This window comes from Carassius gibelio, chromosome A7 (genome assembly GCF_023724105.1).
Source record: "Carassius gibelio isolate Cgi1373 ecotype wild population from Czech Republic chromosome A7, carGib1.2-hapl.c, whole genome shotgun sequence".
In the NCBI taxonomy this organism is placed as follows: Eukaryota; Metazoa; Chordata; class Actinopteri; order Cypriniformes; family Cyprinidae; genus Carassius; species Carassius gibelio.
Window position 1 is genome coordinate 6,005,361 of NC_068377.1, and position 19,639 is coordinate 6,024,999.

Sequence of the window (19,639 nt, forward strand, 5' to 3'; positions counted from 1 at the left end):
ACCTGCATCTCAAGGTTCCTTCAACATAATTCATGAAATATCAACAATTCTTTGTGATGGCTACGATATGTTGATTTAGCAAACAATATTGACCATATTTGGACTGAGAAGCAAACAACTGGATGGTGTCAGTGTGTGGATGTTGTGCAATCTTTGACTTCCCATATAAGGTAAAACAGGGTTGCACAGTAATTAACATGAGCTAATGACATTTTGTTGGCTGTTCTATGAAAAATGACACAAATTAATTTTAGAATTTATTTTACCGGAAGAATTCAATTTAATCTAGTCTAAAGTAAGGGGGAAAACTAGGTCAAGGTCATTGGGCATTCTCCCAAAAATTTGAATGTATCCGTGTTTACTTATCTAGAAATAGAGAGTCTTACCTCTTACATAGAAAATCTGATGAGTGTAACTCAAAGGCACTTTAAAAGTCTTTTATCAGCTGTCAATTAGAAAGTAAACACTATCACTTTCAGCTTAATCAATATAAGTGTAATGGCCCTTTCTAACACTGTTATAATCATTACATTTTTCTTTCGATATCATAATAAATGAATAAATAAATAGTCTCTTTGTACTGTTATATAAAACTTTTCTGTTTTACATGTGATCTTTTTGGGCTATTAAAATTATTTTCTTTAATAAATAATGTTATTCTATTCTATTCTATTCTATTCTATTCTATTCTATTCTATTCTATTCTATTAATCCAGATTGATTGCTCTGGCCATTATTTTTATGCAGAATATAACTTTTATGTCAAGTTAAAGATTTTTGTCTTTGTCTGACAGATAACAGTTGTACCCCCAGGCAACATCCAGGGTAAAAAATCATGAGCAATGTCATATAAGAAACTACATTCATTGTAACATTGGGATTTTTCAAAACAGTCAAAGAATTCCCCAGACTGGTTATTATTTCCGGAAACAATCGATTAAGTAATTTCAGCAATAACCATCAATATCTCCAGTTTCGTTTTCTTATTCTCTTTCATGTTCTAATTGAGGTTGTCATAGAGAGGAAATGCTGGGATGAGAGAGCGTGTTCGATATGCTCCTCCCATCTCCCTGCAGTAGGCTATAAATGCACTTACGCCTGCTGTGGAGAGTCAGACTATTAGTAGAGTATCACCGCTGCAACAACATTAACTGTTAGCGCCTCTGGATTACTTTCTACACGGACTTCTGAAGCCAACCCAAGAGTACTTCAACACAGGTATGCATTTTTAAATTAAGCTTATATATTTCTGTTAGCTACTCAGTGTCTATTCTTTTAGGGTCAAGGCTCATATGCATAGGTTGTCTGTAGTTATATAATAAACTGAGCCCCGGTTTTGCATCTATAAACCAGGGAACTTGCAAAAACTTAATCTCATTTGAAAAGAATTTGAGTGACTTTTTTAATAAGTTGCTGATGGCGTTAAAGCCACTGTGTTTTGTAAAAACCGTTTTGTACATCATTGTCCCTTTTACTGCTTATCGGTGACCTGAAGCATAGTTGCAAGTTTACTTATTCATAGAAAGTGCGACCTCAGTTTGACATTGTAAATAAATGCATGATGAATGTAAATAGCGTGGATTTTGGACTCTTGTGCAAGCGTGAGCAAAGCATGGTTGGCACAGAGTAGGAGAGTTGCATGCAGGTTTCAGCTGCTTCCTTTCAAAGTGGATATCTAACCGATGAATCATTTGCTTTTTCCTTCAGGATTTCAGTCACGATGCAACTGATTCTGAAGTCTTTCTTCTGCTGCTGCCTTCTGGCCACCTTTGCTCCTGGTGTGGATGGAGCAAAAAATGACCTGAAAAGAAGGTAAGCTTATGTGTTGATCTGATCTAGGATTTTAAGTCAGGTTTGGAACTGGTGGAAAAGTTTCTAATGAACAGGTTTTCTCTTCTTGATACTTAGTGTCCGGCTGCAGAGATCAAGAAGGGATTTGAGCCTTGCTGCACTGAGGACTTTAGACAACAGCCTGTTTGTCAGACCGGTTGATGTCAAAGACAACTTAAGGCCACATTCCAGGTAAGAATTACCAAATTAAAATGATGTCATTGTTTTTTCTAAGTTAAATGTGGTTTCACATGGTTGGAGGAACATTAAACTAAAAGCAATTGCTCAGGAACTCCGGGCAGGCATTAATGTCATCTTCCCTTGTCTGCCTTTCCAGCACTGACATCAGCATAAGGACAAAACGCTCCAAGAACTCCATCAACCAGTCCAGGAGAGCGGGCTGCTCATTGGGCACCTGCACGGTGCATGTGCTGGCACACCGTCTCCATGATCTCAACAACAAGCTCAAGATCGGGAATGCACCCGCTGACAAGATCAATCCCTACGGGTACGGCCGGCGGCGAAGGTCTGTTCCAGAGAAAGTAATGACACTGCGACAGGAGGGCAGCAGGCTGCAGATGGTGTGGAGCAGCTCAAACTCTCAATCACAGCTGCACAAGCTGGAAGCACTGCTCAGACGGACGTGAGCGCACGGGGTGGGAGCGTTCGGGGACGCTGCGACAGAGGCTCGCCGGCCAACTATGAAATTCTAGAAATGCCTCGGACTCCTGCCAAGAGTCCTCCAGCGCATTCTTTTCCAAGCACAGGGGCTGGAAGAGCAATCTTGCCTTCTGAATGCTGTCCTCGGAAGAGAAATCAGGAAAGAGAAGTGCAGAAACAACAACAGCAGCTGTTGAAAATAAGGGTGGGATGAAGATGGAGAAACTGTATAAGTGTGCCTTGGATATGAGCAAGAGCTCATTGCACTGAATTGGACTGGCCTCAGGGAAAAGCTGAACCTCCTCTCCTGGGACAGATGGACTGTCCTGCTGGTGAACCAGTCGGTGGGATTATAGCCCCTAGTTTAGCTGTTCCTGTCCAGAGACTGTGTCAGAAAGTCTTTGGACTTCAAGTCGATTCAACAGGGAAAGATTCATGAATCTAGAAAGGAATACACAGATAGACTTTTAAAATTCTGATGAAGGTGTTTCTAATTTGGAATCACATTTTTGGACACTGTAAGCAGGATGAATGCTTTTGATTTTATGAACTGTCTGTGCCAGTCCAAAAGGATTGTATTCTACCTTACTTGAACATTGTTGTTGCTATAATTCGTATAGAAATATGTGCAATCTATTTCATTTTTTTTTATTGCAAGTATATGTATATTTGAAAAAAAAAAATATGGTCAAAGATATTACTATTTAATTGTTTTATATTACTTTATACTACTTACAGAGCTATTTTTGTACAGGAAAAACATAAGGGCATTGAAGGTAGCGTTATATCTATTATTCATTTATGTCAGTGATGTCTCAAGCTGTGGTATAGGATAACTTTTTATGCAATTATATATTTGTAAATGGGATCTGTTTTATTTGTGTGTTTCTGTGTGAAATTAATTAATGTTGTCATTCAATAAACTTTTGCATACAGTTAAAGCTGACGTCTTCTGTTCCTCGTCTGTTTGTTCCACAGGAAGTGAAGGTAGTAAAAGAAAAGTGACTCTCTATTGTTCCTCGTCCGGATTGCCGAGTGGACAGATGATTAGCACCTGGTCTGGGTTAATACATGTTAAAGGCCCTGGGGTGCCCGGGGAAAGGGGTGCCAAGCGCATTCCTTCTTTCCATTTTCCATACCCACTCACTTCATAGAAAATGGGTTATCTGCATTTGAAGGGGAACGGGCCAGGACTGTGTTTAATGGGACCTCTGCAGGGGGTGGGTTTGTGGGATGTAGAGCAGAGGTGAGGGGCGCTCCATACGACATTCCACTTAAACACATCATTTTCATTCCTGCCTTAATGAGATGGAACTTCCGAAATGCACTTTTTACTGTTGCACTCATATAACCCAAATATAAACGGACCACATGATGCTACTCACAAATGAACACATATACAATGACAGAAAAAACACTAATAGTCTTCCACTAATTCTCCATTGAATACAGGATGAAAAGGTAGATGTTTCTGATGCTGCTTTCCATAAATAAACGGTTTACTCCAAAGCTGCTTTGTTTTTGTTTTTTTGTGTTTAAGTGGCAAATAATCTTAATTATTTAGAGTGGTACTCAAAAAGGCCGGAAGGTTTGACACATTCAGAAAATTCCAGAGAGTTTAAATAAACAGCCAATGCCCACAACAGCAACTTACAGATAGGATGATGTTTATGCTTTTCCATTTTTCATCTATCTGAACGAAAACAATACTGTTACTATGGTTTACTCACCAGGCGAACACAATATCTGTCTTTACAAGGGAAAAATAGGCACTTTGGGCTATTTGTAACTTGTAATTTTGGTGGAAATACCTGAAACCCCAACCAAAGCAAATTTACTTGTTTTTTTTAAATGTGCATTTGAATAAGGAATTAAGGCTTTTTCATAGTAGTCAGACACTCTCAACTAGAATTTGCACCTTGCAGCTAAAAATAAAGGATTAATTCAGTCAAGCGTCCTCCTCATATCGTATTTTAATGCTATGGCTCCATCTTGTGGTGACCAATATTGAAGTTATCATTAATTTGCCAATAATTTCCAAATGTTTTCTGGGACTGATGCCATCTGCCTCACTCATCGTCAGCTTATAAATCTTCACTCCTGTCAGGACCAGCAATCAACACAATGATTCATTTATACTTCGGAGCATACATATATTCAGATTTCTTTCTTTTTGTTTGGTTAGTTTACTGACCAAATCTATTACTCCCAAAGTTTAAAGAGTTGGTTTTGGTGCACTTTGAATTTCAATGGCCAACTACCTCCCACATATTCAAATGCAAGCATTTTGCTAGTCCCAACAAGATTTTTTTTCTGTCTTGTTTACATATATTTTTTCTTGGAAAATAATGTGCTGTTAAATAATAAATAATAATAATTACCATTGTTTGATATTATGTTATCCAATGGCATCCATATTTTTCCGAGTTTCCAAATACTTATTGTGGCCACAGTGCCTTCTTGTTCGAGAACACATGGACACATCTCCACAAGGGGGCAATAATGAATAATAACAGAGTAAGAAAAAATATAGTATTTTTTTAAAATCTCTTTAAACTAACGTCTACTTGAATAATGCTAAACATCAGTGAAAAATAATAATAATAATAATAATTGTATAAGCCTGTATTTTGACTCTAGGTGACAAACGGACTCTGCTCCTTTCTCTCTTTGCTCAGTGAATTCCATGTGCCATATCTCATACATCACTGGGGGGCAGGATTGAGAGGTTTTTTTTTCTTCTTTCATTTCTTTCCTGGGAGAACTTCATGGGTTTATAATTGCAGTGCAGCTGCAGAGAGGACACAGAGTTCTGTAAGATCCGAGGCTAGGTAAGTGCTTCAATAAGATTAATAATATCTAGAATATTATGAATAAATGCATACCTTTCTTTCTCTTGATGAAGTACATACCATTGTCAAATAAAATAAAGTTTTGTTTATAATGATGATACATTTAGTAGCTTTGTGTTTGTTTAATGTTACCCTTTATCAGCAATTCTAATGAACAGTTATAAGTATATGCCTCTTATTCAACAAGACATCAAATCTGTTGCAATAAAGTAAGAAATACCCACAGATTATTTTTTTCCTTTGCTCTAGTCTTATCCTGGTACTGCACATGCTGCTGTGTCTTCTCTTTCTCCAGGCCTGAGCACACAGGAAATGATGCGGAGACTCCAGACGCCCATAGTGAAGCAGCTCTCCAGCCCATGTTTGGGAAAGGGTGAGCGCTTATGATCTGTTTCTCCCTATCCTGCAGAAAGAAATGGTCTAATGTCAATTTTAATATCAGTCTTTTTCAAATGGCTTTTTTTTATTTTTATTGCAGCACGTTTTTTTTTTTTTTTTAATCATTGAATTTTTCCCTGCAGAAATGTTTCTGATTCCCACCAGAAGGGGGCAACCAGGAATGCTATCCTGGGCCCTTAAAAGGGAGACATTGCAGAAACATTTACATTTGCTAATTTAGCAAATGGCTCTTTCCAAAGGAATGCAAGGGCAAAATCCACCTTAAAGAGACAGAAACATGGGAAGTGCTGCAATACAAACACCAATTCTAGTACAGGCAGAAGATGCAGGAATGAAATAGTAGATGCCAATTAAATACATTTTGTTTGTTGACTAATAAGGGTACTAAGATTCTTATGTACATCCCTGTCATGGTCTGTCTCATGCTCATTCCCTTAGGAAATGTGTGTTGCCACACTAAAGCTTGAATCTCATGAAGTTTTCATAGTGCACAGCATAAATAGGCAATTTTTGATCAACAGGAATGTTGAACTGAAAACTTTAAAGAGTTTAATTTCTTGACAATTAAATGTGTTATATAGCCCACCGAATCATTCTCAGACTTAGAGGGTTAGTTTACCCAAAAATGAAAATTAGCCCATAAATGACTACGTAGGTGTATATGACTTTCTACTTTCAGATGTATCCAGTCGGAGCATAGTCTTAGATCTTTCAAGCTGTTTCATGGCACTGCAGGTGTTTCATGCATCAGTCCAAAAGAAGTTAAATAAAAATCACCCATCCATTAAAAAAAAGTGTCTCATGCTGCTCCGGGGGTTGAACAAAGACCTTAAGTGAATCGATTAATTTTTGTAAGAAAAATATCCATATTCAAAACATAATAATCACTTGAATCTAGCTTGTGCTCTAGCTTGTGTTCACTGTTGTGAACAAAAGCAGGTCCGGGAGATTGACATATGAGTTCAGCTTTGCGTATGCGCTGCTCAAGAAGAGCCGAAAGTGGAAATGCAGGGGAGAGATCAAAACAAAAAAATGGTCACGAATTTGAAGTACAAAACAAGGATTTGTAAAGAAGAATATCAGAGGATTTTGATATAAGCCAAGAAGAGACTTGGGAAACTTTGCTTCATTTACTCCTGTTAACAAACGCTGGTTTTCACGAGACTGTGCATGTGCAAAACTGACCTCATACGTCATTTCCCCGGAACTGCTTCTGTGTACAACTGTTGGCACAAGCTACATTAAAGTGAATATTTTTATTTATCTTCTTTTGGAATGATGCATGCAACACCCGCTGAGTGGCAATAAACAGCTTGCATAAAGCAAAGACAATTTTTTATGTAACTCCAACTGGATTCTCCTGAAAGAAGATCGTCATATACACCTAGGATGACTTAAGGGTTAACTAACCCTTTAATGCAGAATGGAACCACTTGAGAAACTATCAGAAGAGACCTATTTCTTAGCACAAAAGAGAACACTAATACAAGAGAAATACCAACTCATTGTTTTAATTGTGAAAAAGAACAAAGAACAAAGAAATTAAAAAACAATGGCAAAGTGTGACAAAGTCCCTGAAGCCTTCATTTTAAGGTGTAACTTAATGATGAGTCTTTTTTTTTTTTTTTTTTGCTAGAAAAAGAGCAGAACAAATACTAAGCAAGTGTCTCAGAGCTGGCAACAGCTATGAAAAGAGAATCAGTCTGCAAAAGTGACATGCGTAGTTGTCCACAGTGGAACTACATACTGTAGTGCACATTAATGCTGAGTACTGTTGATCTATATATTTTATATACAATTACATATACATAGACTTATATGTTTACATCTGCATATGCATAAACAATTTATCATATGGGAGGCAGCAATTTTAGCAGAATTTCAAGAGTAAAAGAGGGTAGCGCAGAATATGGAGAACGAAATGCACCTACAGAAAAGTAGAAAAAAAATAAAGATTAAGAACTGTCATTATTTATGATTAAAACCTAATGGTGTCTTTTTTTCTATGTTTAAATATTTTCAATGACTATCCGATTGACATTACAACCTGATGTAAATTATCAGTTTGCAGTTACATTGTACACAGGGCCTTTCGATGGTGAAGCACCTCTTAGCCATCAAATAGAGCCATAGGTGCAAGAAAACAGAGTGATATTCATTCATTATTTACACAGGCATTTAAAGCCTCAATGAAGAAAGGCATTCAAAGAAACTTGCACAGCTTATATTACAGATCATGGCTCAGTAGCTTCGGTTTAGCTTCTATAATAATCAACCAAGCCATTAAGACCGGCCTGTACTACATTAATCTCCCATAAACCTTTGCACCACACAGACCCTCAAATCCCTCAGTCACATAATCCAGAGCTCCCTCTGATCGATATGAGGAAGAGAAAATGAGATGGGGAGATATTCAAGCTGCACCTTATTTCCAGCCCGACAAATCCACTTCCAGTTCCTCCCCCTGCCCTGTCCAAGCAGCCTGTAATAATACCCAGCACATCACTAGGATTGTGAGGCATCCACGTGACCTGTCTCCAAGTTTCAGGTCAGGCTGATAGGCGCACTAGATCTGAGAAAGAGAGTTGGGTAGGTTTCGCTGTTGGAGCTCCAGTCGGATAAGTTATTAGATAAAAACAGCTGTTACGGGAATATAAAAGACAACAGTCAGATCAGGTAAACCTACTTTCCCTTTGTCCCCTCACACTGAGATTTTATACATTGCTATCCATATCTGAGTATGAGTGTGTGTGTTTGTGTGTGTGCGTGCAGTGAATCATGCTGTGTTCTTCAAATAATCACTGTGTCTAAGATGACAAAGGGTGAGATGGTTTGTTTATTCTATGGTTTCAAATGGATGTGATACAAATAGATGCTGGGCATGCTCCCATGCTCTGGGACAACATGGCTCAACCCTTTCTGTCAACACCCAGTTTAAGCTCCGAAGCAACCAACAGGTATCAGTTTCAGGGGTGATTACCTCGGGACTTTCAGTGACATGATGCCCCATGCAGACCCATGATAATGGCCAGTAGGACTGTTTATCTGTGGCTGAAATGATACATGCCTAACGCAAGGTCGGAGCTGAGATTAGAGCTGTTCTCGAGTGGGGGGGTGGGGGGTGCTTATTTGGCCACAGGTTTTCGTTTATGTGGACACTTGGGTTTCAGAGATCAGCTCAGGGATTTATGGGCTGGATTTTAAGGGGTAGTGAGGGAGTAAATCCCAAAGAGTTGAGAAACCCGCGTTTGTATGTATGCATGAGATGGGCTGGGAGGATTAAGCAAGGTCCTGTTTGTGAGCGGTTCTCTGAAGGCTTCGGGGTCACTTTTTGTTGACAGGCGTTTGTGACATTTAAAGGATTAGTAGCTCTGTGGATGTGAGGCTTTCAACCTCTTAAAATAGAGATAGAGAGAGAGAGGCACTCAAGAAAACAAAACGGTAGTCAGACAACAGCAGTTTCTCAGAGTGTGACTGGACAAGGCCACCAAACACATGCACATGCAAACATATACCCAGTAAAACCTTCGAAGTGTGAACGCTAAGAACAGCCGAAGCCAAGATGGCGGTGACGGGGGCTGAAGGTAAGAATGGCAGTGGCCGTTCAGCTGTGCATGTCAGGACACCACAGACAGTATTATACTGTACTCATTTCAGAATCAGTCAATATTTTCAGACAGGTCTTGTAGGTATAATGGTAGTGTAGAAGGACTTCCTTGTCTTCGTTGAAGCGTTTGAGTGCAGTGATCCTAAGCAAAGTTTGGGGTGAAAATAGATGAATTGGTGAATCGAAACAAAAAGAGTAGGATGTAAGCTAAAGTCCTTGCTTTGAATCAGCATTCTTTTTTGGACAGACTCTGATTTGTGTGTTATCGTGAATAAATTGTAGTTTGTGATCTTCTGGGAGGAGTGATCATGATTAAATATTTATGGCAGTTTTATATATCAGTCAACAGAGCTAGATGGAATATGTTCCAGTTTTGTGTTAGATATCTACTGACTTGTTCTCAGATGTCTACGGTACCTATGGTAGCACACCTGGCAACAGTCAGTATGACGGGCACAATCTCTACTTTATATAGGAGGAATGGCTTAAAAGAATGGAAAACTTGACAAATGGATATGGTTCTTGCCAAGGATAGCATCTGAGGTGACCACTATGGACCATGTTCCTAACTGTTCAGGGAGAAGTCACACCCAGGGCTTAGACACTTGATCTGTCCTCGCACAAACATAACTAGTTTATAGGGCAGTGTGTCTGCAGCTGTGCATTGGCCTAGTGACTGACTCTGTAGGCCTGAATCAATGGCCTGGGAATGCACATGGCATCCCAAGACTATTTACAGCAAGCGTGTTGAAATGAGCCATGATACATGCATCAAAGTTACCCTGTTGTTTTGAGCAGTGACAACTTCTGTAAACTCTTAATGTTTAATGTTTCTAAAATATGCTTAATGTTTCTAAAATATGTTTACATTTCCCCCTATACAGACATGCCACGGCAGTTCCCAAAGATTGCTCTGAGTGATGTGGATGAGGAAGTTCGTCTGCTGGCAGAGAAAGTGTATGCCTCAGCACTGAAGGAAGAGGACACAAAAGATGCCCTCTCCATGTACACTGTCCCAGAGGACTGTCCAATAGGCTTGCAGGAAGCCAGACAGAGGGAGCTACTCAGAGAGCTGGCTGAGCAACAGTCAGAGGAAAGAGCCAAACGGTCAGCATCAATTAGTTCTTCAGTGCAGATTGCTGTCATTAGCTTCCCCTTGCTTGAAACACCAGGTCCTACCAGTCTATGGTGGACAAGCTGGTCTTTGGAACATGGTAGCTGGTTAGCTGTTGGCCCAAAGTGGTCTTTTACCAGCTTGACCAATATGGTCTACATAGGTGAAACCAGGTCCACCAACTGGTCAACTATGTAGACCAGTGTTTTTTACCAATCCTGCTTCTAGTAAGTCAAAATCCGGCATAATTCTGTTATAACCTGCCACTGCTTACCTCTGTATAACAGTGACCCTCAAGGGTTAGAAACCCTTGATCTAGAACAGCTTGGACCGTTTAATAACCTTAATTTCCACTTTGGACCACCTTGAAAACATGCCAAACCAGCTACCATCAGAAGCTGGATTTTGTTGGATTTTCCAGCAGAAAAATTAAGGATATGTAAAAAATGCTTAATGAATATATTATTACATTTATTACATTACATTTTTATCCTTTGTAGGAAGAAGAGTTTTAAGATGATTCGATCCCAATCTATGTCGCTGCAAATCCCTTTAATTACGGAGAATGTCATGGGGGTGGTGACGCCCCTTATTTCCCCTTCCTCTACCTGTTCCTCCATCTCACAAAATTTCCCAGAGTATCAAAGAGTCACCATAAGTGGAGACTACTGTGCTGGGGTGTGTAATAGAATTTACAATCAAGCAACTTTCTCTACTTCCTGTTATAATTTGTTAAAAGTTCAACCTCCAAAGGCACTTTTAAAAAATTACCATGTTTTAACAATAATGTTTTGTCTTACAATCACTGTGCTCTTACAGATAACAGTTGAGGACTATGAGCAGGCAGCTAGAAGTCTGCTAAAAGCTCTTTTTATTCGAGAAAAATACTCAAAACTGGCATATCACAGATTCCCATGGACCACTGCAAAGTTTCTACGTAATGCAGCAAATGAAATGTGGACAGAAGAATATGAAATCCTTCCAGGTACATCTGTATTCGCTTAGGGTTCATAACCAGACACGACATGGAGATCATGTTCTTTTTCTAGGTTTATTTTGGGGTCTAAAAACATTTCAGTGGAGTTTTTGTTTACAAAAGTCCCTGCCTAAAGTTCCTTCCCAAGACATCAATGTTGAACTAATTTTAGAAGACTTAAGTTAACATTAGTTATTTGTAGCTCGACTGAGAACTCTCATTGTGAAAATACTGCACTAGAATGGAAATGATTCTTTCCCCTCTGATGGGAATACCAGCATTTTTTATGCTGGTCACCAGCAAGTGATACTTACCTGTCACTGCTGTCTTCTTACTAGCTTGACCAATAAAATTTTTTTGGCCAACCAGCTTTACTAACTTTTTTTTTTAATTCTTGTGCTCTCCAAAGATATCTGTCCCTGCCCTGGTGAAGGACAGGACCCTTACAGTATGGAGAATATTCCAGACAACCTCAATTATCAGATGAAGATGAAGGATGGCATTATTTATGTATATGAAAACACTGAAGCTCTGAGTATGAACAAACCACGCTGTCTGCCTTATCCAGACCTAGAAACATTTGCCATTGACATGAGTCATGTGCTCGCCATGATTGCTGATGGGCCTACGTAAGTCTCCAACCAATATCACCACAGAAGTCAACAATTCTCCTTATCTACATATACTGTAATTCTGAGATCTAAAGCATTATTTCTTCTTTCAACAGTAAGACCTACTGTCATAGACGACTAAATTTCCTTGGGTCAAAGTTTTACCTACATGAAATGCTCAACGAAATGGCGGAACTAAAAGAACTCAAGGGTGTTCCTCATAGAGATTTCTACAATGTCAGAAAGGTATAATTTGGAACACTCATCAGTATATGCAAATGTAATTTCCCCTGCTCTCTAAATGTACATAAATGATAACTTACAGGTAGACACACATATCCATGCAGCAGCATGTATGAACCAAAAACACCTGCTTGATTTCATTCAAACAACCTATAAAACCGATGCAGAGAGAGTCGTCCTGGAGAAGGCAGGGGTTAAACTCACTCTCCAACAGGTGTTCAACAACCTGAATATGGACCCTTATGACCTTACTGTAGACTCCTTAGATGTTCATGCTGTAAGTAATGTCTGATCTATATATTATATATGTTACAGCCCAAAGATATGCTGATGGCTTGTACAGTATGCTTCATGTTTGTAATGTAATTACAGGGCAGACAAACCTTCCATCGCTTTGACAAATTCAACTCCAAGTACAATCCAGTAGGAGCAAATGAGCTACGGGAAATCTACTTGAAGACTGACAATTACATTGAAGGGGAGTATTTTGCCCGCTTGATCAAGGTACAGTAATTTTGTCATAACAAGTGTAGGTGTAGGTTCGGTTGGTAGGGACAAGTCAAATTATAGAAATGCACCATGTTTTCATCTACATAGATGTTATTATTACAGACATTAATGCATTTTTATGTACTAATTTCATATATCAGTGAAGAAGCAACATAAATAATGTTTTTTATTTGTTTTTTTATAATGTCTTTTTGTCTCAGAAACAGTCTACATATCAACTACTGTACTGGTGAACAATAGTTTATATGTTGAGGGTAAATGTAAAGTTCAGCTAACTTGACACTTACTTTGTTTATTTTATAACTTTTTTTAAATTTAAAGGCGATTTAATTTAATTTAAATATGCCCATTTAACAAAAGTTTATTTAACTCTTCAGGGCCTACATGAAATGTCTGTAACATACTGTAAGAACATAAAAACCTTCATGGTCAATGGAAGAAGGATGTGGGAACCGGCGGACATTTAAATAAAACTTTACTTACAAAATAAACACAAAACAGCCCCTCGCGGATGACTGCCACGCACAAACAAAACCAAAACACAAAATAAAACTCAGGCCTGGTTTTTAACTCTTTAACTTCTTATTCTTCCGCAGCTCCTCCGTGGGAGTTGAGCCCAGTGAGTGGCGCAGGTGTCGCTCATTTCCAATTACTCCACCGGCCTTGACCCATTCCCATGGCCCCGTCCTACTCGTCACAAATACTTTGGTTACAATTCCGAAATTTTAGCCATTTCAGTGCATGTCTATTTAAATGATAATGAGCTAACGCTCACCCCATCCGCGAGGCTTCGACAAAAGAGGAATATGAAGATACCCGTATATGGTTTGGAGGTGGTCTTATTCCAATAGCTAGCTATCAACGTAGTAGTCTCAGCCTCAGATGTCACGCCCACAGACCCTTGGAGTGTCAAAGTCGTCATTGGATTTGTTAAATTTTACAGCATTTCCACGAGACGTGTGTTGCATTCTTTAACATTCTGCCTGGAAACAAAAATACCGTGGAGCTTAACCCCATCACGAAAGAAGAAAGCCATAGTGTTTAAAACTGTGACAACGAGTGATTATCAGGATCAAATAAACGCTGGATTTTCAAAAGTATGTCAAATATTTAAAGTTCGCGGCATTGAATCCTTAAAAAATGTCAGAGTTTTACACACTGGTCTGTTATTGTGACGACATTTCCACGCCCCAAAACATGATGCTGAATGAAACTAACCGTGATTGGTTGTTTGACATGTCAGTCAAACGGCCTCATGGGCGGGCCATGGCCAATGAAATCTGCCTTGAATAATTCACTGGTGCATTCAAGTCTTCCTAGGAAGTTCATATTTACAAGTTGACAAGACGTAATTATGATGTCAAGTGCGTTAAAGTAACTTTGGCGATTTAACTTTTCTACCTAAAATTCAACGATTTTTTTAAACTCTACACCTACAAAATTATGAATATAGAATGTGCATAATTGTGTTTTTGCTTTTATGTTATAATTCAATTTATATTGAAGATGATGTAAACTGATATATTCTATGGTAATTATACAATAATGTAATATTTTGTATATGTAACTTTTAAAGTTTTATTGTACATGACAAAAAGTCATTTTATTCATTTCAACAAATTTATCTTCAATACAAACTTCAAATTTACCTTTATTTCTATGGTATGACATGTTTTCTCACTGTCACACCCCCAACTCGTAAACTCAGGGCTTAAAGAAAATTCAGAGTTTCCCACTCGTGATAATAACTTTGTTGTTAAAAATAAAAGAGCTTAAAAAAGTGCACATTTCATCCTGTATGCCCTTTAAGAGTCCTCTTTAACTCCGTCAGGAAGTAGCACATGACCTAGAGGAGAGTAAGTATCAGCATGCCGAACCACGACTGTCCATCTATGGACGTTGCCCCGAGGAGTGGGAAAGTCTCTCCCATTGGTTTATTCAGCACAAAGTGTACTCTCCAAACATGCGCTGGATTATTCAGGTGCCCAGAATATAGTAAGTAGCTTCATTAATTCCACATTTTCAGAAAGTATTAATTTCTTGTTTTACAATGGTCTTATGCTTATTTCTTCCAGTGACATTTTCAAGTCACGTAAGTTGATTCCTAATTTTGCCAAGATGCTTGAGAACATTTTCCTTCCTCTGTTTGAGGCTACAGTGAATCCTCAGAAGCACAAAGAGCTCCATGTATTTCTGAAATATGTAAGTTTTGAATCAGTGTCCTTCATGTAACACTCATGGAAATATTTTAAATGCCACATGGTCAGACGCAAAGTATGTGGAAACTCCCTTTTAATGAACAAGTTTGAATATTAAATCTTAAATGTTTATAGCATATTATAACATTCTTGAAACCTGTGTGCTTTCAACATTGTAAACAGTTCAGGGACAATCCTTCCCTGCTCCAGTATGAATAACATGACTAGTCTGCACAAAGACCAGACCTGAACCCCACTCAACATATTTAAGGATTATTTAAAATGACAACGGCAAGTCAGGCCCCATTAGCAAACGCCTGACCTCTGACCAATGCTTGACCTCACTAATTCTCTTGTGTCTGCTTCCGCAAATCCCTGCTTCCATGTCCATGCACATTTAGTGGAGACCTTCCCAGAAGAATGGAAACTGGTGTCCACATTCTTTTTTCCATGTTGTTTACGTTATATTTTTTTTGTTTTAGTTACTTCATGAATAATGACAGTTATTCCAATTTTAGAACATTATTTGACAGCATGCACTTCAGATCAGACAAAAACTCTCCCCCCATTTGTTAGGTGACTGGATTTGACAGTGTGGATGACGAATCCAAACATAGCGATCACATGTTCTCTTATAAGAGCCCCAAGCCTGAGCAATGGACAACAGATGACAACCCTCCCTACAGCTACTACCTCTTCCACATGTATGCCAACATCATGGTGCTCAACAACCTCAGGAAGTATGTGCTCCATTACATCTGTTCCACACACTAACTGGAAAATTCCATTAGTTGAAGAGAGAGGCTACATTTCCCATAACAATAGGACAAATGTTTGCACTGACGGAAGACGTAAACAGAGATTACTTTAATATTTGCAATAAAGATCTTCCACTATACCCCTAGGCTTTCATAAACCTCGAATAAGTACTGGAAGCCATTTTAGTAGAAAAGGTTTCTAATTGCATGTGTTAGTGTTTCACAATGCACCAGGACATCTATAAATACCACTGTATCAGTAATACACACATACTGGGTTACAGCTGAGATACTGTTTAAGCCTGTGGAATACTGTTAGTAGAACAAACTGACATCACCTTTCCACTTTATAATGATGGATTAAGGGTCAGTATCCCGGGGCCTCTGGATGCATTGAAGAGGTATAAATGTATTTACACAGGAATTACAGTTAAAGTTTCAGATAGACTCAATAGTGTGCTTTATTTGGTGACATCTTAATGCACTGGCTTGACTAAATAAAACAAAACCAATGGCATAAAAGGAAGACATTTTAGGGGATCCTTGAATAACAACTGCAAGTAAATATATATATATATATATATATATATATATATATATATATATATATATATATATATATATATATATATATATATATATATATATATATATATATATATATATATATATATATATATATATATATATATATATATTAGTGTATACAAGTATTAAACCATAGGATTTTTACCATGTCCCTGTGGCGACCCAATTAAAAAATCCATGCCAGAGGTTGTGAGTTGAGATTGTAGATGTTACATATAGACAGACAAAAAGCACTTGAACATATGTCAGTGACTTTTATCACAGTGTGAAATTGAAATAAGAAATGCCATCTATTTTGCCATCTGAAGCACTAAAGTCAGTTCCTCCAGGATTTTGCGATTTTGCAAAATCAAGCAGCTTGCATATTTGTCTTTATATACAATTCTGTACTTTTAGCAAAGCAGGGTTATGAATATTTATATGCTGGTGTCACAACTGCCTTGTAGGTTAGAGACAAGGACCCCAAATTCAGTAATAATGTACAAAAATAATACAGTCTCTAACTTTAATTGCATAAAAACATCATGATTATTGGTGCGTTTTCACTGTAATCAATGAAATCTCCACAACTTTTGAAAACAGCCACAGCTAAATCATTCATTTTAGGCCACAAAAATCAGAAGTCTTGGTGGGAATGAAAAGTGCCCCTCAAATGCACTTTGTCTCTTTATTAGTATATAGTATATTCACTCTTGTAACTGCAACTTTGTCTTTTCATTTGTTCTAATTTCTTGTTATTTGGATATTATATCTGAAATAAAAGAAGATGTATAGTTTTCATGTTGGTTGTTACAGTTTGTATATGTATGTGTGTGTTTTCACAGAGAACGTGGTCTTAGTACCTTCCAGTTCCGTCCACACTGTGGAGAAGCTGGTTCTATCACACACTTGGTTTCAGCTTTCCTCACTGCGGACAACATCTCGCATGGCTTAAACCTGAAAAAGGTTAGAAGTAGAAGATATGTCCAAACCCTTCAAAACTAGGAAAATTGGGCAGTATGCTTTTGAAATTTAGTTCAAGTTTTGATCTTATGATCAAACTGAACAAGCTATCTTATGTAACACATATGTGACCCTGGACCACAAAACCAGTCGCTGGGGTATATTTGTAGCAATTTTCAAAAATATACTGTACGGGTCAAAATTATCAATTTTCTTTTATGCTAAAATATATATATTTTTATTTTATGTTAAGATCATGTTCCATGAAGATATTTTGTAAATGTCCTAATGTAAATATATTAAAACTTTAGTTTTTATTATTATGGACAAATTTCTCAATAATATATTTATATTTTTTTTCGATTTTCAAATAGTTGTATCTTGGCCGAATATTGTCCGGTCCTAACAAACCATACATCAATGGAATGCTTATTCATTCAGCTTTCATTTGATGTACAACACCCAATTTTGAAAAACGTGAGACTTATGACTGGTTTTGTGGTCCAGGGTCACATACAGAATGAGTGCTTTTTTTCCAGAGTCCAGTGCTGCAGTACCTTTATTATCTTGCCCAAGTGCCCATTGCCATGTCCCCACTGAGTAACAACAGTCTGTTCCTGGAATACTCCAAGAACCCACTGCGAGAGTTTCTACACAAAGGCCTGTGTGTGTCGCTCTCCACTGATGATCCCATGCAGTTCCACTACACCAAGGTCAGACTTACAGCTAGACTACAATTCCCTAAATTTACCTGAAGTAGGCTACCCCCTAAAATTATGGAACTCAATAATGGATTTAATACCAGTAAAGTCTGCCCGTTTAATTAAACTTTAGACAAAATATTTTCATCAGATATATACCAGTAATGTTCATCAAAAAAACTTATTAAGAGCAATTGAGATGTAACTGTTTCTCATGGTGACGTAAGGTATTTTAAACATTTGCAGGGGGCTAGTCAGATGATTTTATTGCTGTCCAAATCCGTGTGTTTTTCACCAACATTTCTAAAAACTCCCAGATGATTTACCTCGTGTTTTTTGGCAAACACCAAAAACCACCCCCCAAAAATTACATGCTTTTCCAATACAGAAATATTGTGATTATTTTACTACTGCAGGAGGCTTTAATGGAAGAGTATGCTATTGCAGCCCAACTGTGGAAGCTGAGCACATGTGACGTGTGTGAGATCGCAAGGAACAGCGTCCTGCAGAGTGGCCTTTCCCATGAAGTAGTGCACATGCTCAGTTCATAACATTGGGTAAATATTTATTCAGCACAGCACTCAAGCCTCTTTGTCATTTTTTCCCAGGAGAAGAAGCATTTCCTTGGGGTCAATTACCTGAGAGATGGACCAGAGGGGAATGACATTCGGCGAACAAATGTAGCCCAGATCCGCATGGCCTACAGATACGAGACACTGTGTAATGAACTCAGCTTCCTCGTAGATGCTGTAAAGTCAGAGGTCGTTGGGTCACAGTAGCTGTCCCATGCAACTCTGCTAAGCCCTCTGTGCCCATATATGCATGATTGCTATTTTTATATACAGTAGGAATGGATGCACAGGGACCCAAATGTTATGTAGTTTTTATCTAGTCTCTCTATGCTTCTCAGATTTCTAATACCCAGCCTTCTCATAAACACTGTTGTCTGCCTATGCAATGACTTGAAATGGGCGTTTCAAAAAGGGTTTGGCATGCTTGACATTACATTACATGGGCAGTGTCTCCCTCCTGTGGAACTGTATCCTCAAAACATTTGTGTGCAGCAGAAATAGGCAGACACAGAGATAAATGTCTGGAACATTCCGCCGTTGCTCTGCTGAACATACAAAGAAGAACTCCTGCAGGATTAGCTTAGGTGTGTATAACAGAGTCAAAATTTTGGTTTAGGGTCGGAGCTGTGGTTTGTCAGGTAGAGCATCATTTGTCATAATTTCCTGTCCATTCTCCACTGTCCTTTCAGTGATAGAAAAACTTTAATAAACAGAACAAGGGATTCTGAAAACATCGAACATGGTTGCAGTTTTAGTGTTTAATGTTTGCAAAAAGAGAAAAAATATCACATTGTTTGAATTAATTTCTTTGAGAATAGTTCAGTGTGAGAAACACTGGTTACATTTATTTGATGGAGTGCCTGTACTGTATGTTTTTCTGAGGCCCGCATGTTTATTCTTTGAATTAACTTAGAAAAAATCAAAATGTAGCTTTGACCCAGTTAATTATTTTCTGTTTTTATGGTTCATGTGTAAAATAATTTTGTAAGTGGCTAAAAAAGTAATTTAGGAAATAAGTTATCTCTGTTTTTGTGTGCTTTTCATTAATGTCCTACTTTGTCATGTAATCTTTTTCTGC

At 38.1% G+C, this 19,639-nt stretch overlaps 2 protein-coding genes across 5 annotated transcripts; both read left to right on the top strand.

Moving 5' to 3' along the window:
- The first annotated feature begins 1,087 nt into the window (after positions 1-1,087).
- LOC128016501 (pro-adrenomedullin) lies at positions 1,088-3,436 on the top strand. Its single transcript, XM_052601038.1, has 4 exons — positions 1,088-1,218; positions 1,708-1,812; positions 1,909-2,022; positions 2,168-3,436. Exons 2-4 carry the CDS (start codon positions 1,721-1,723, stop codon positions 2,475-2,477), a joined length of 516 nt encoding a protein of 171 aa, XP_052456998.1. The 5' UTR covers positions 1,088-1,218; positions 1,708-1,720; the 3' UTR covers positions 2,478-3,436.
- A 1,803-nt stretch (positions 3,437-5,239) lies between these two features.
- Positions 5,240-19,299, top strand: ampd3a (adenosine monophosphate deaminase 3a). 4 transcript variants are annotated; one of them, XM_052601039.1, is made up of 16 exons: positions 5,240-5,321; positions 5,638-5,715; positions 10,233-10,455; positions 10,963-11,140; positions 11,282-11,447; positions 11,848-12,067; positions 12,166-12,295; positions 12,375-12,569; positions 12,665-12,796; positions 14,634-14,797; positions 14,878-15,004; positions 15,577-15,740; positions 17,171-17,291; positions 17,828-18,001; positions 18,406-18,516; positions 18,598-19,299. In XM_052601039.1, exons 2-16 carry the CDS (start codon positions 5,655-5,657, stop codon positions 18,766-18,768), a joined length of 2,337 nt encoding a protein of 778 aa, XP_052456999.1. In that variant the 5' UTR covers positions 5,240-5,321; positions 5,638-5,654; the 3' UTR covers positions 18,769-19,299. The 4 variants fall into 4 exon arrangements, with proteins under 4 accessions (XP_052456999.1, XP_052457000.1, XP_052457002.1 ...); XM_052601040.1 differs by having other exon boundaries at positions 5,278-5,321; positions 5,592-5,715; XM_052601042.1 differs by lacking the exons at positions 5,240-5,321; positions 5,638-5,715 and adding an exon at positions 8,264-8,417.
- The last annotated feature ends 340 nt before the right edge of the window (positions 19,300-19,639 follow it).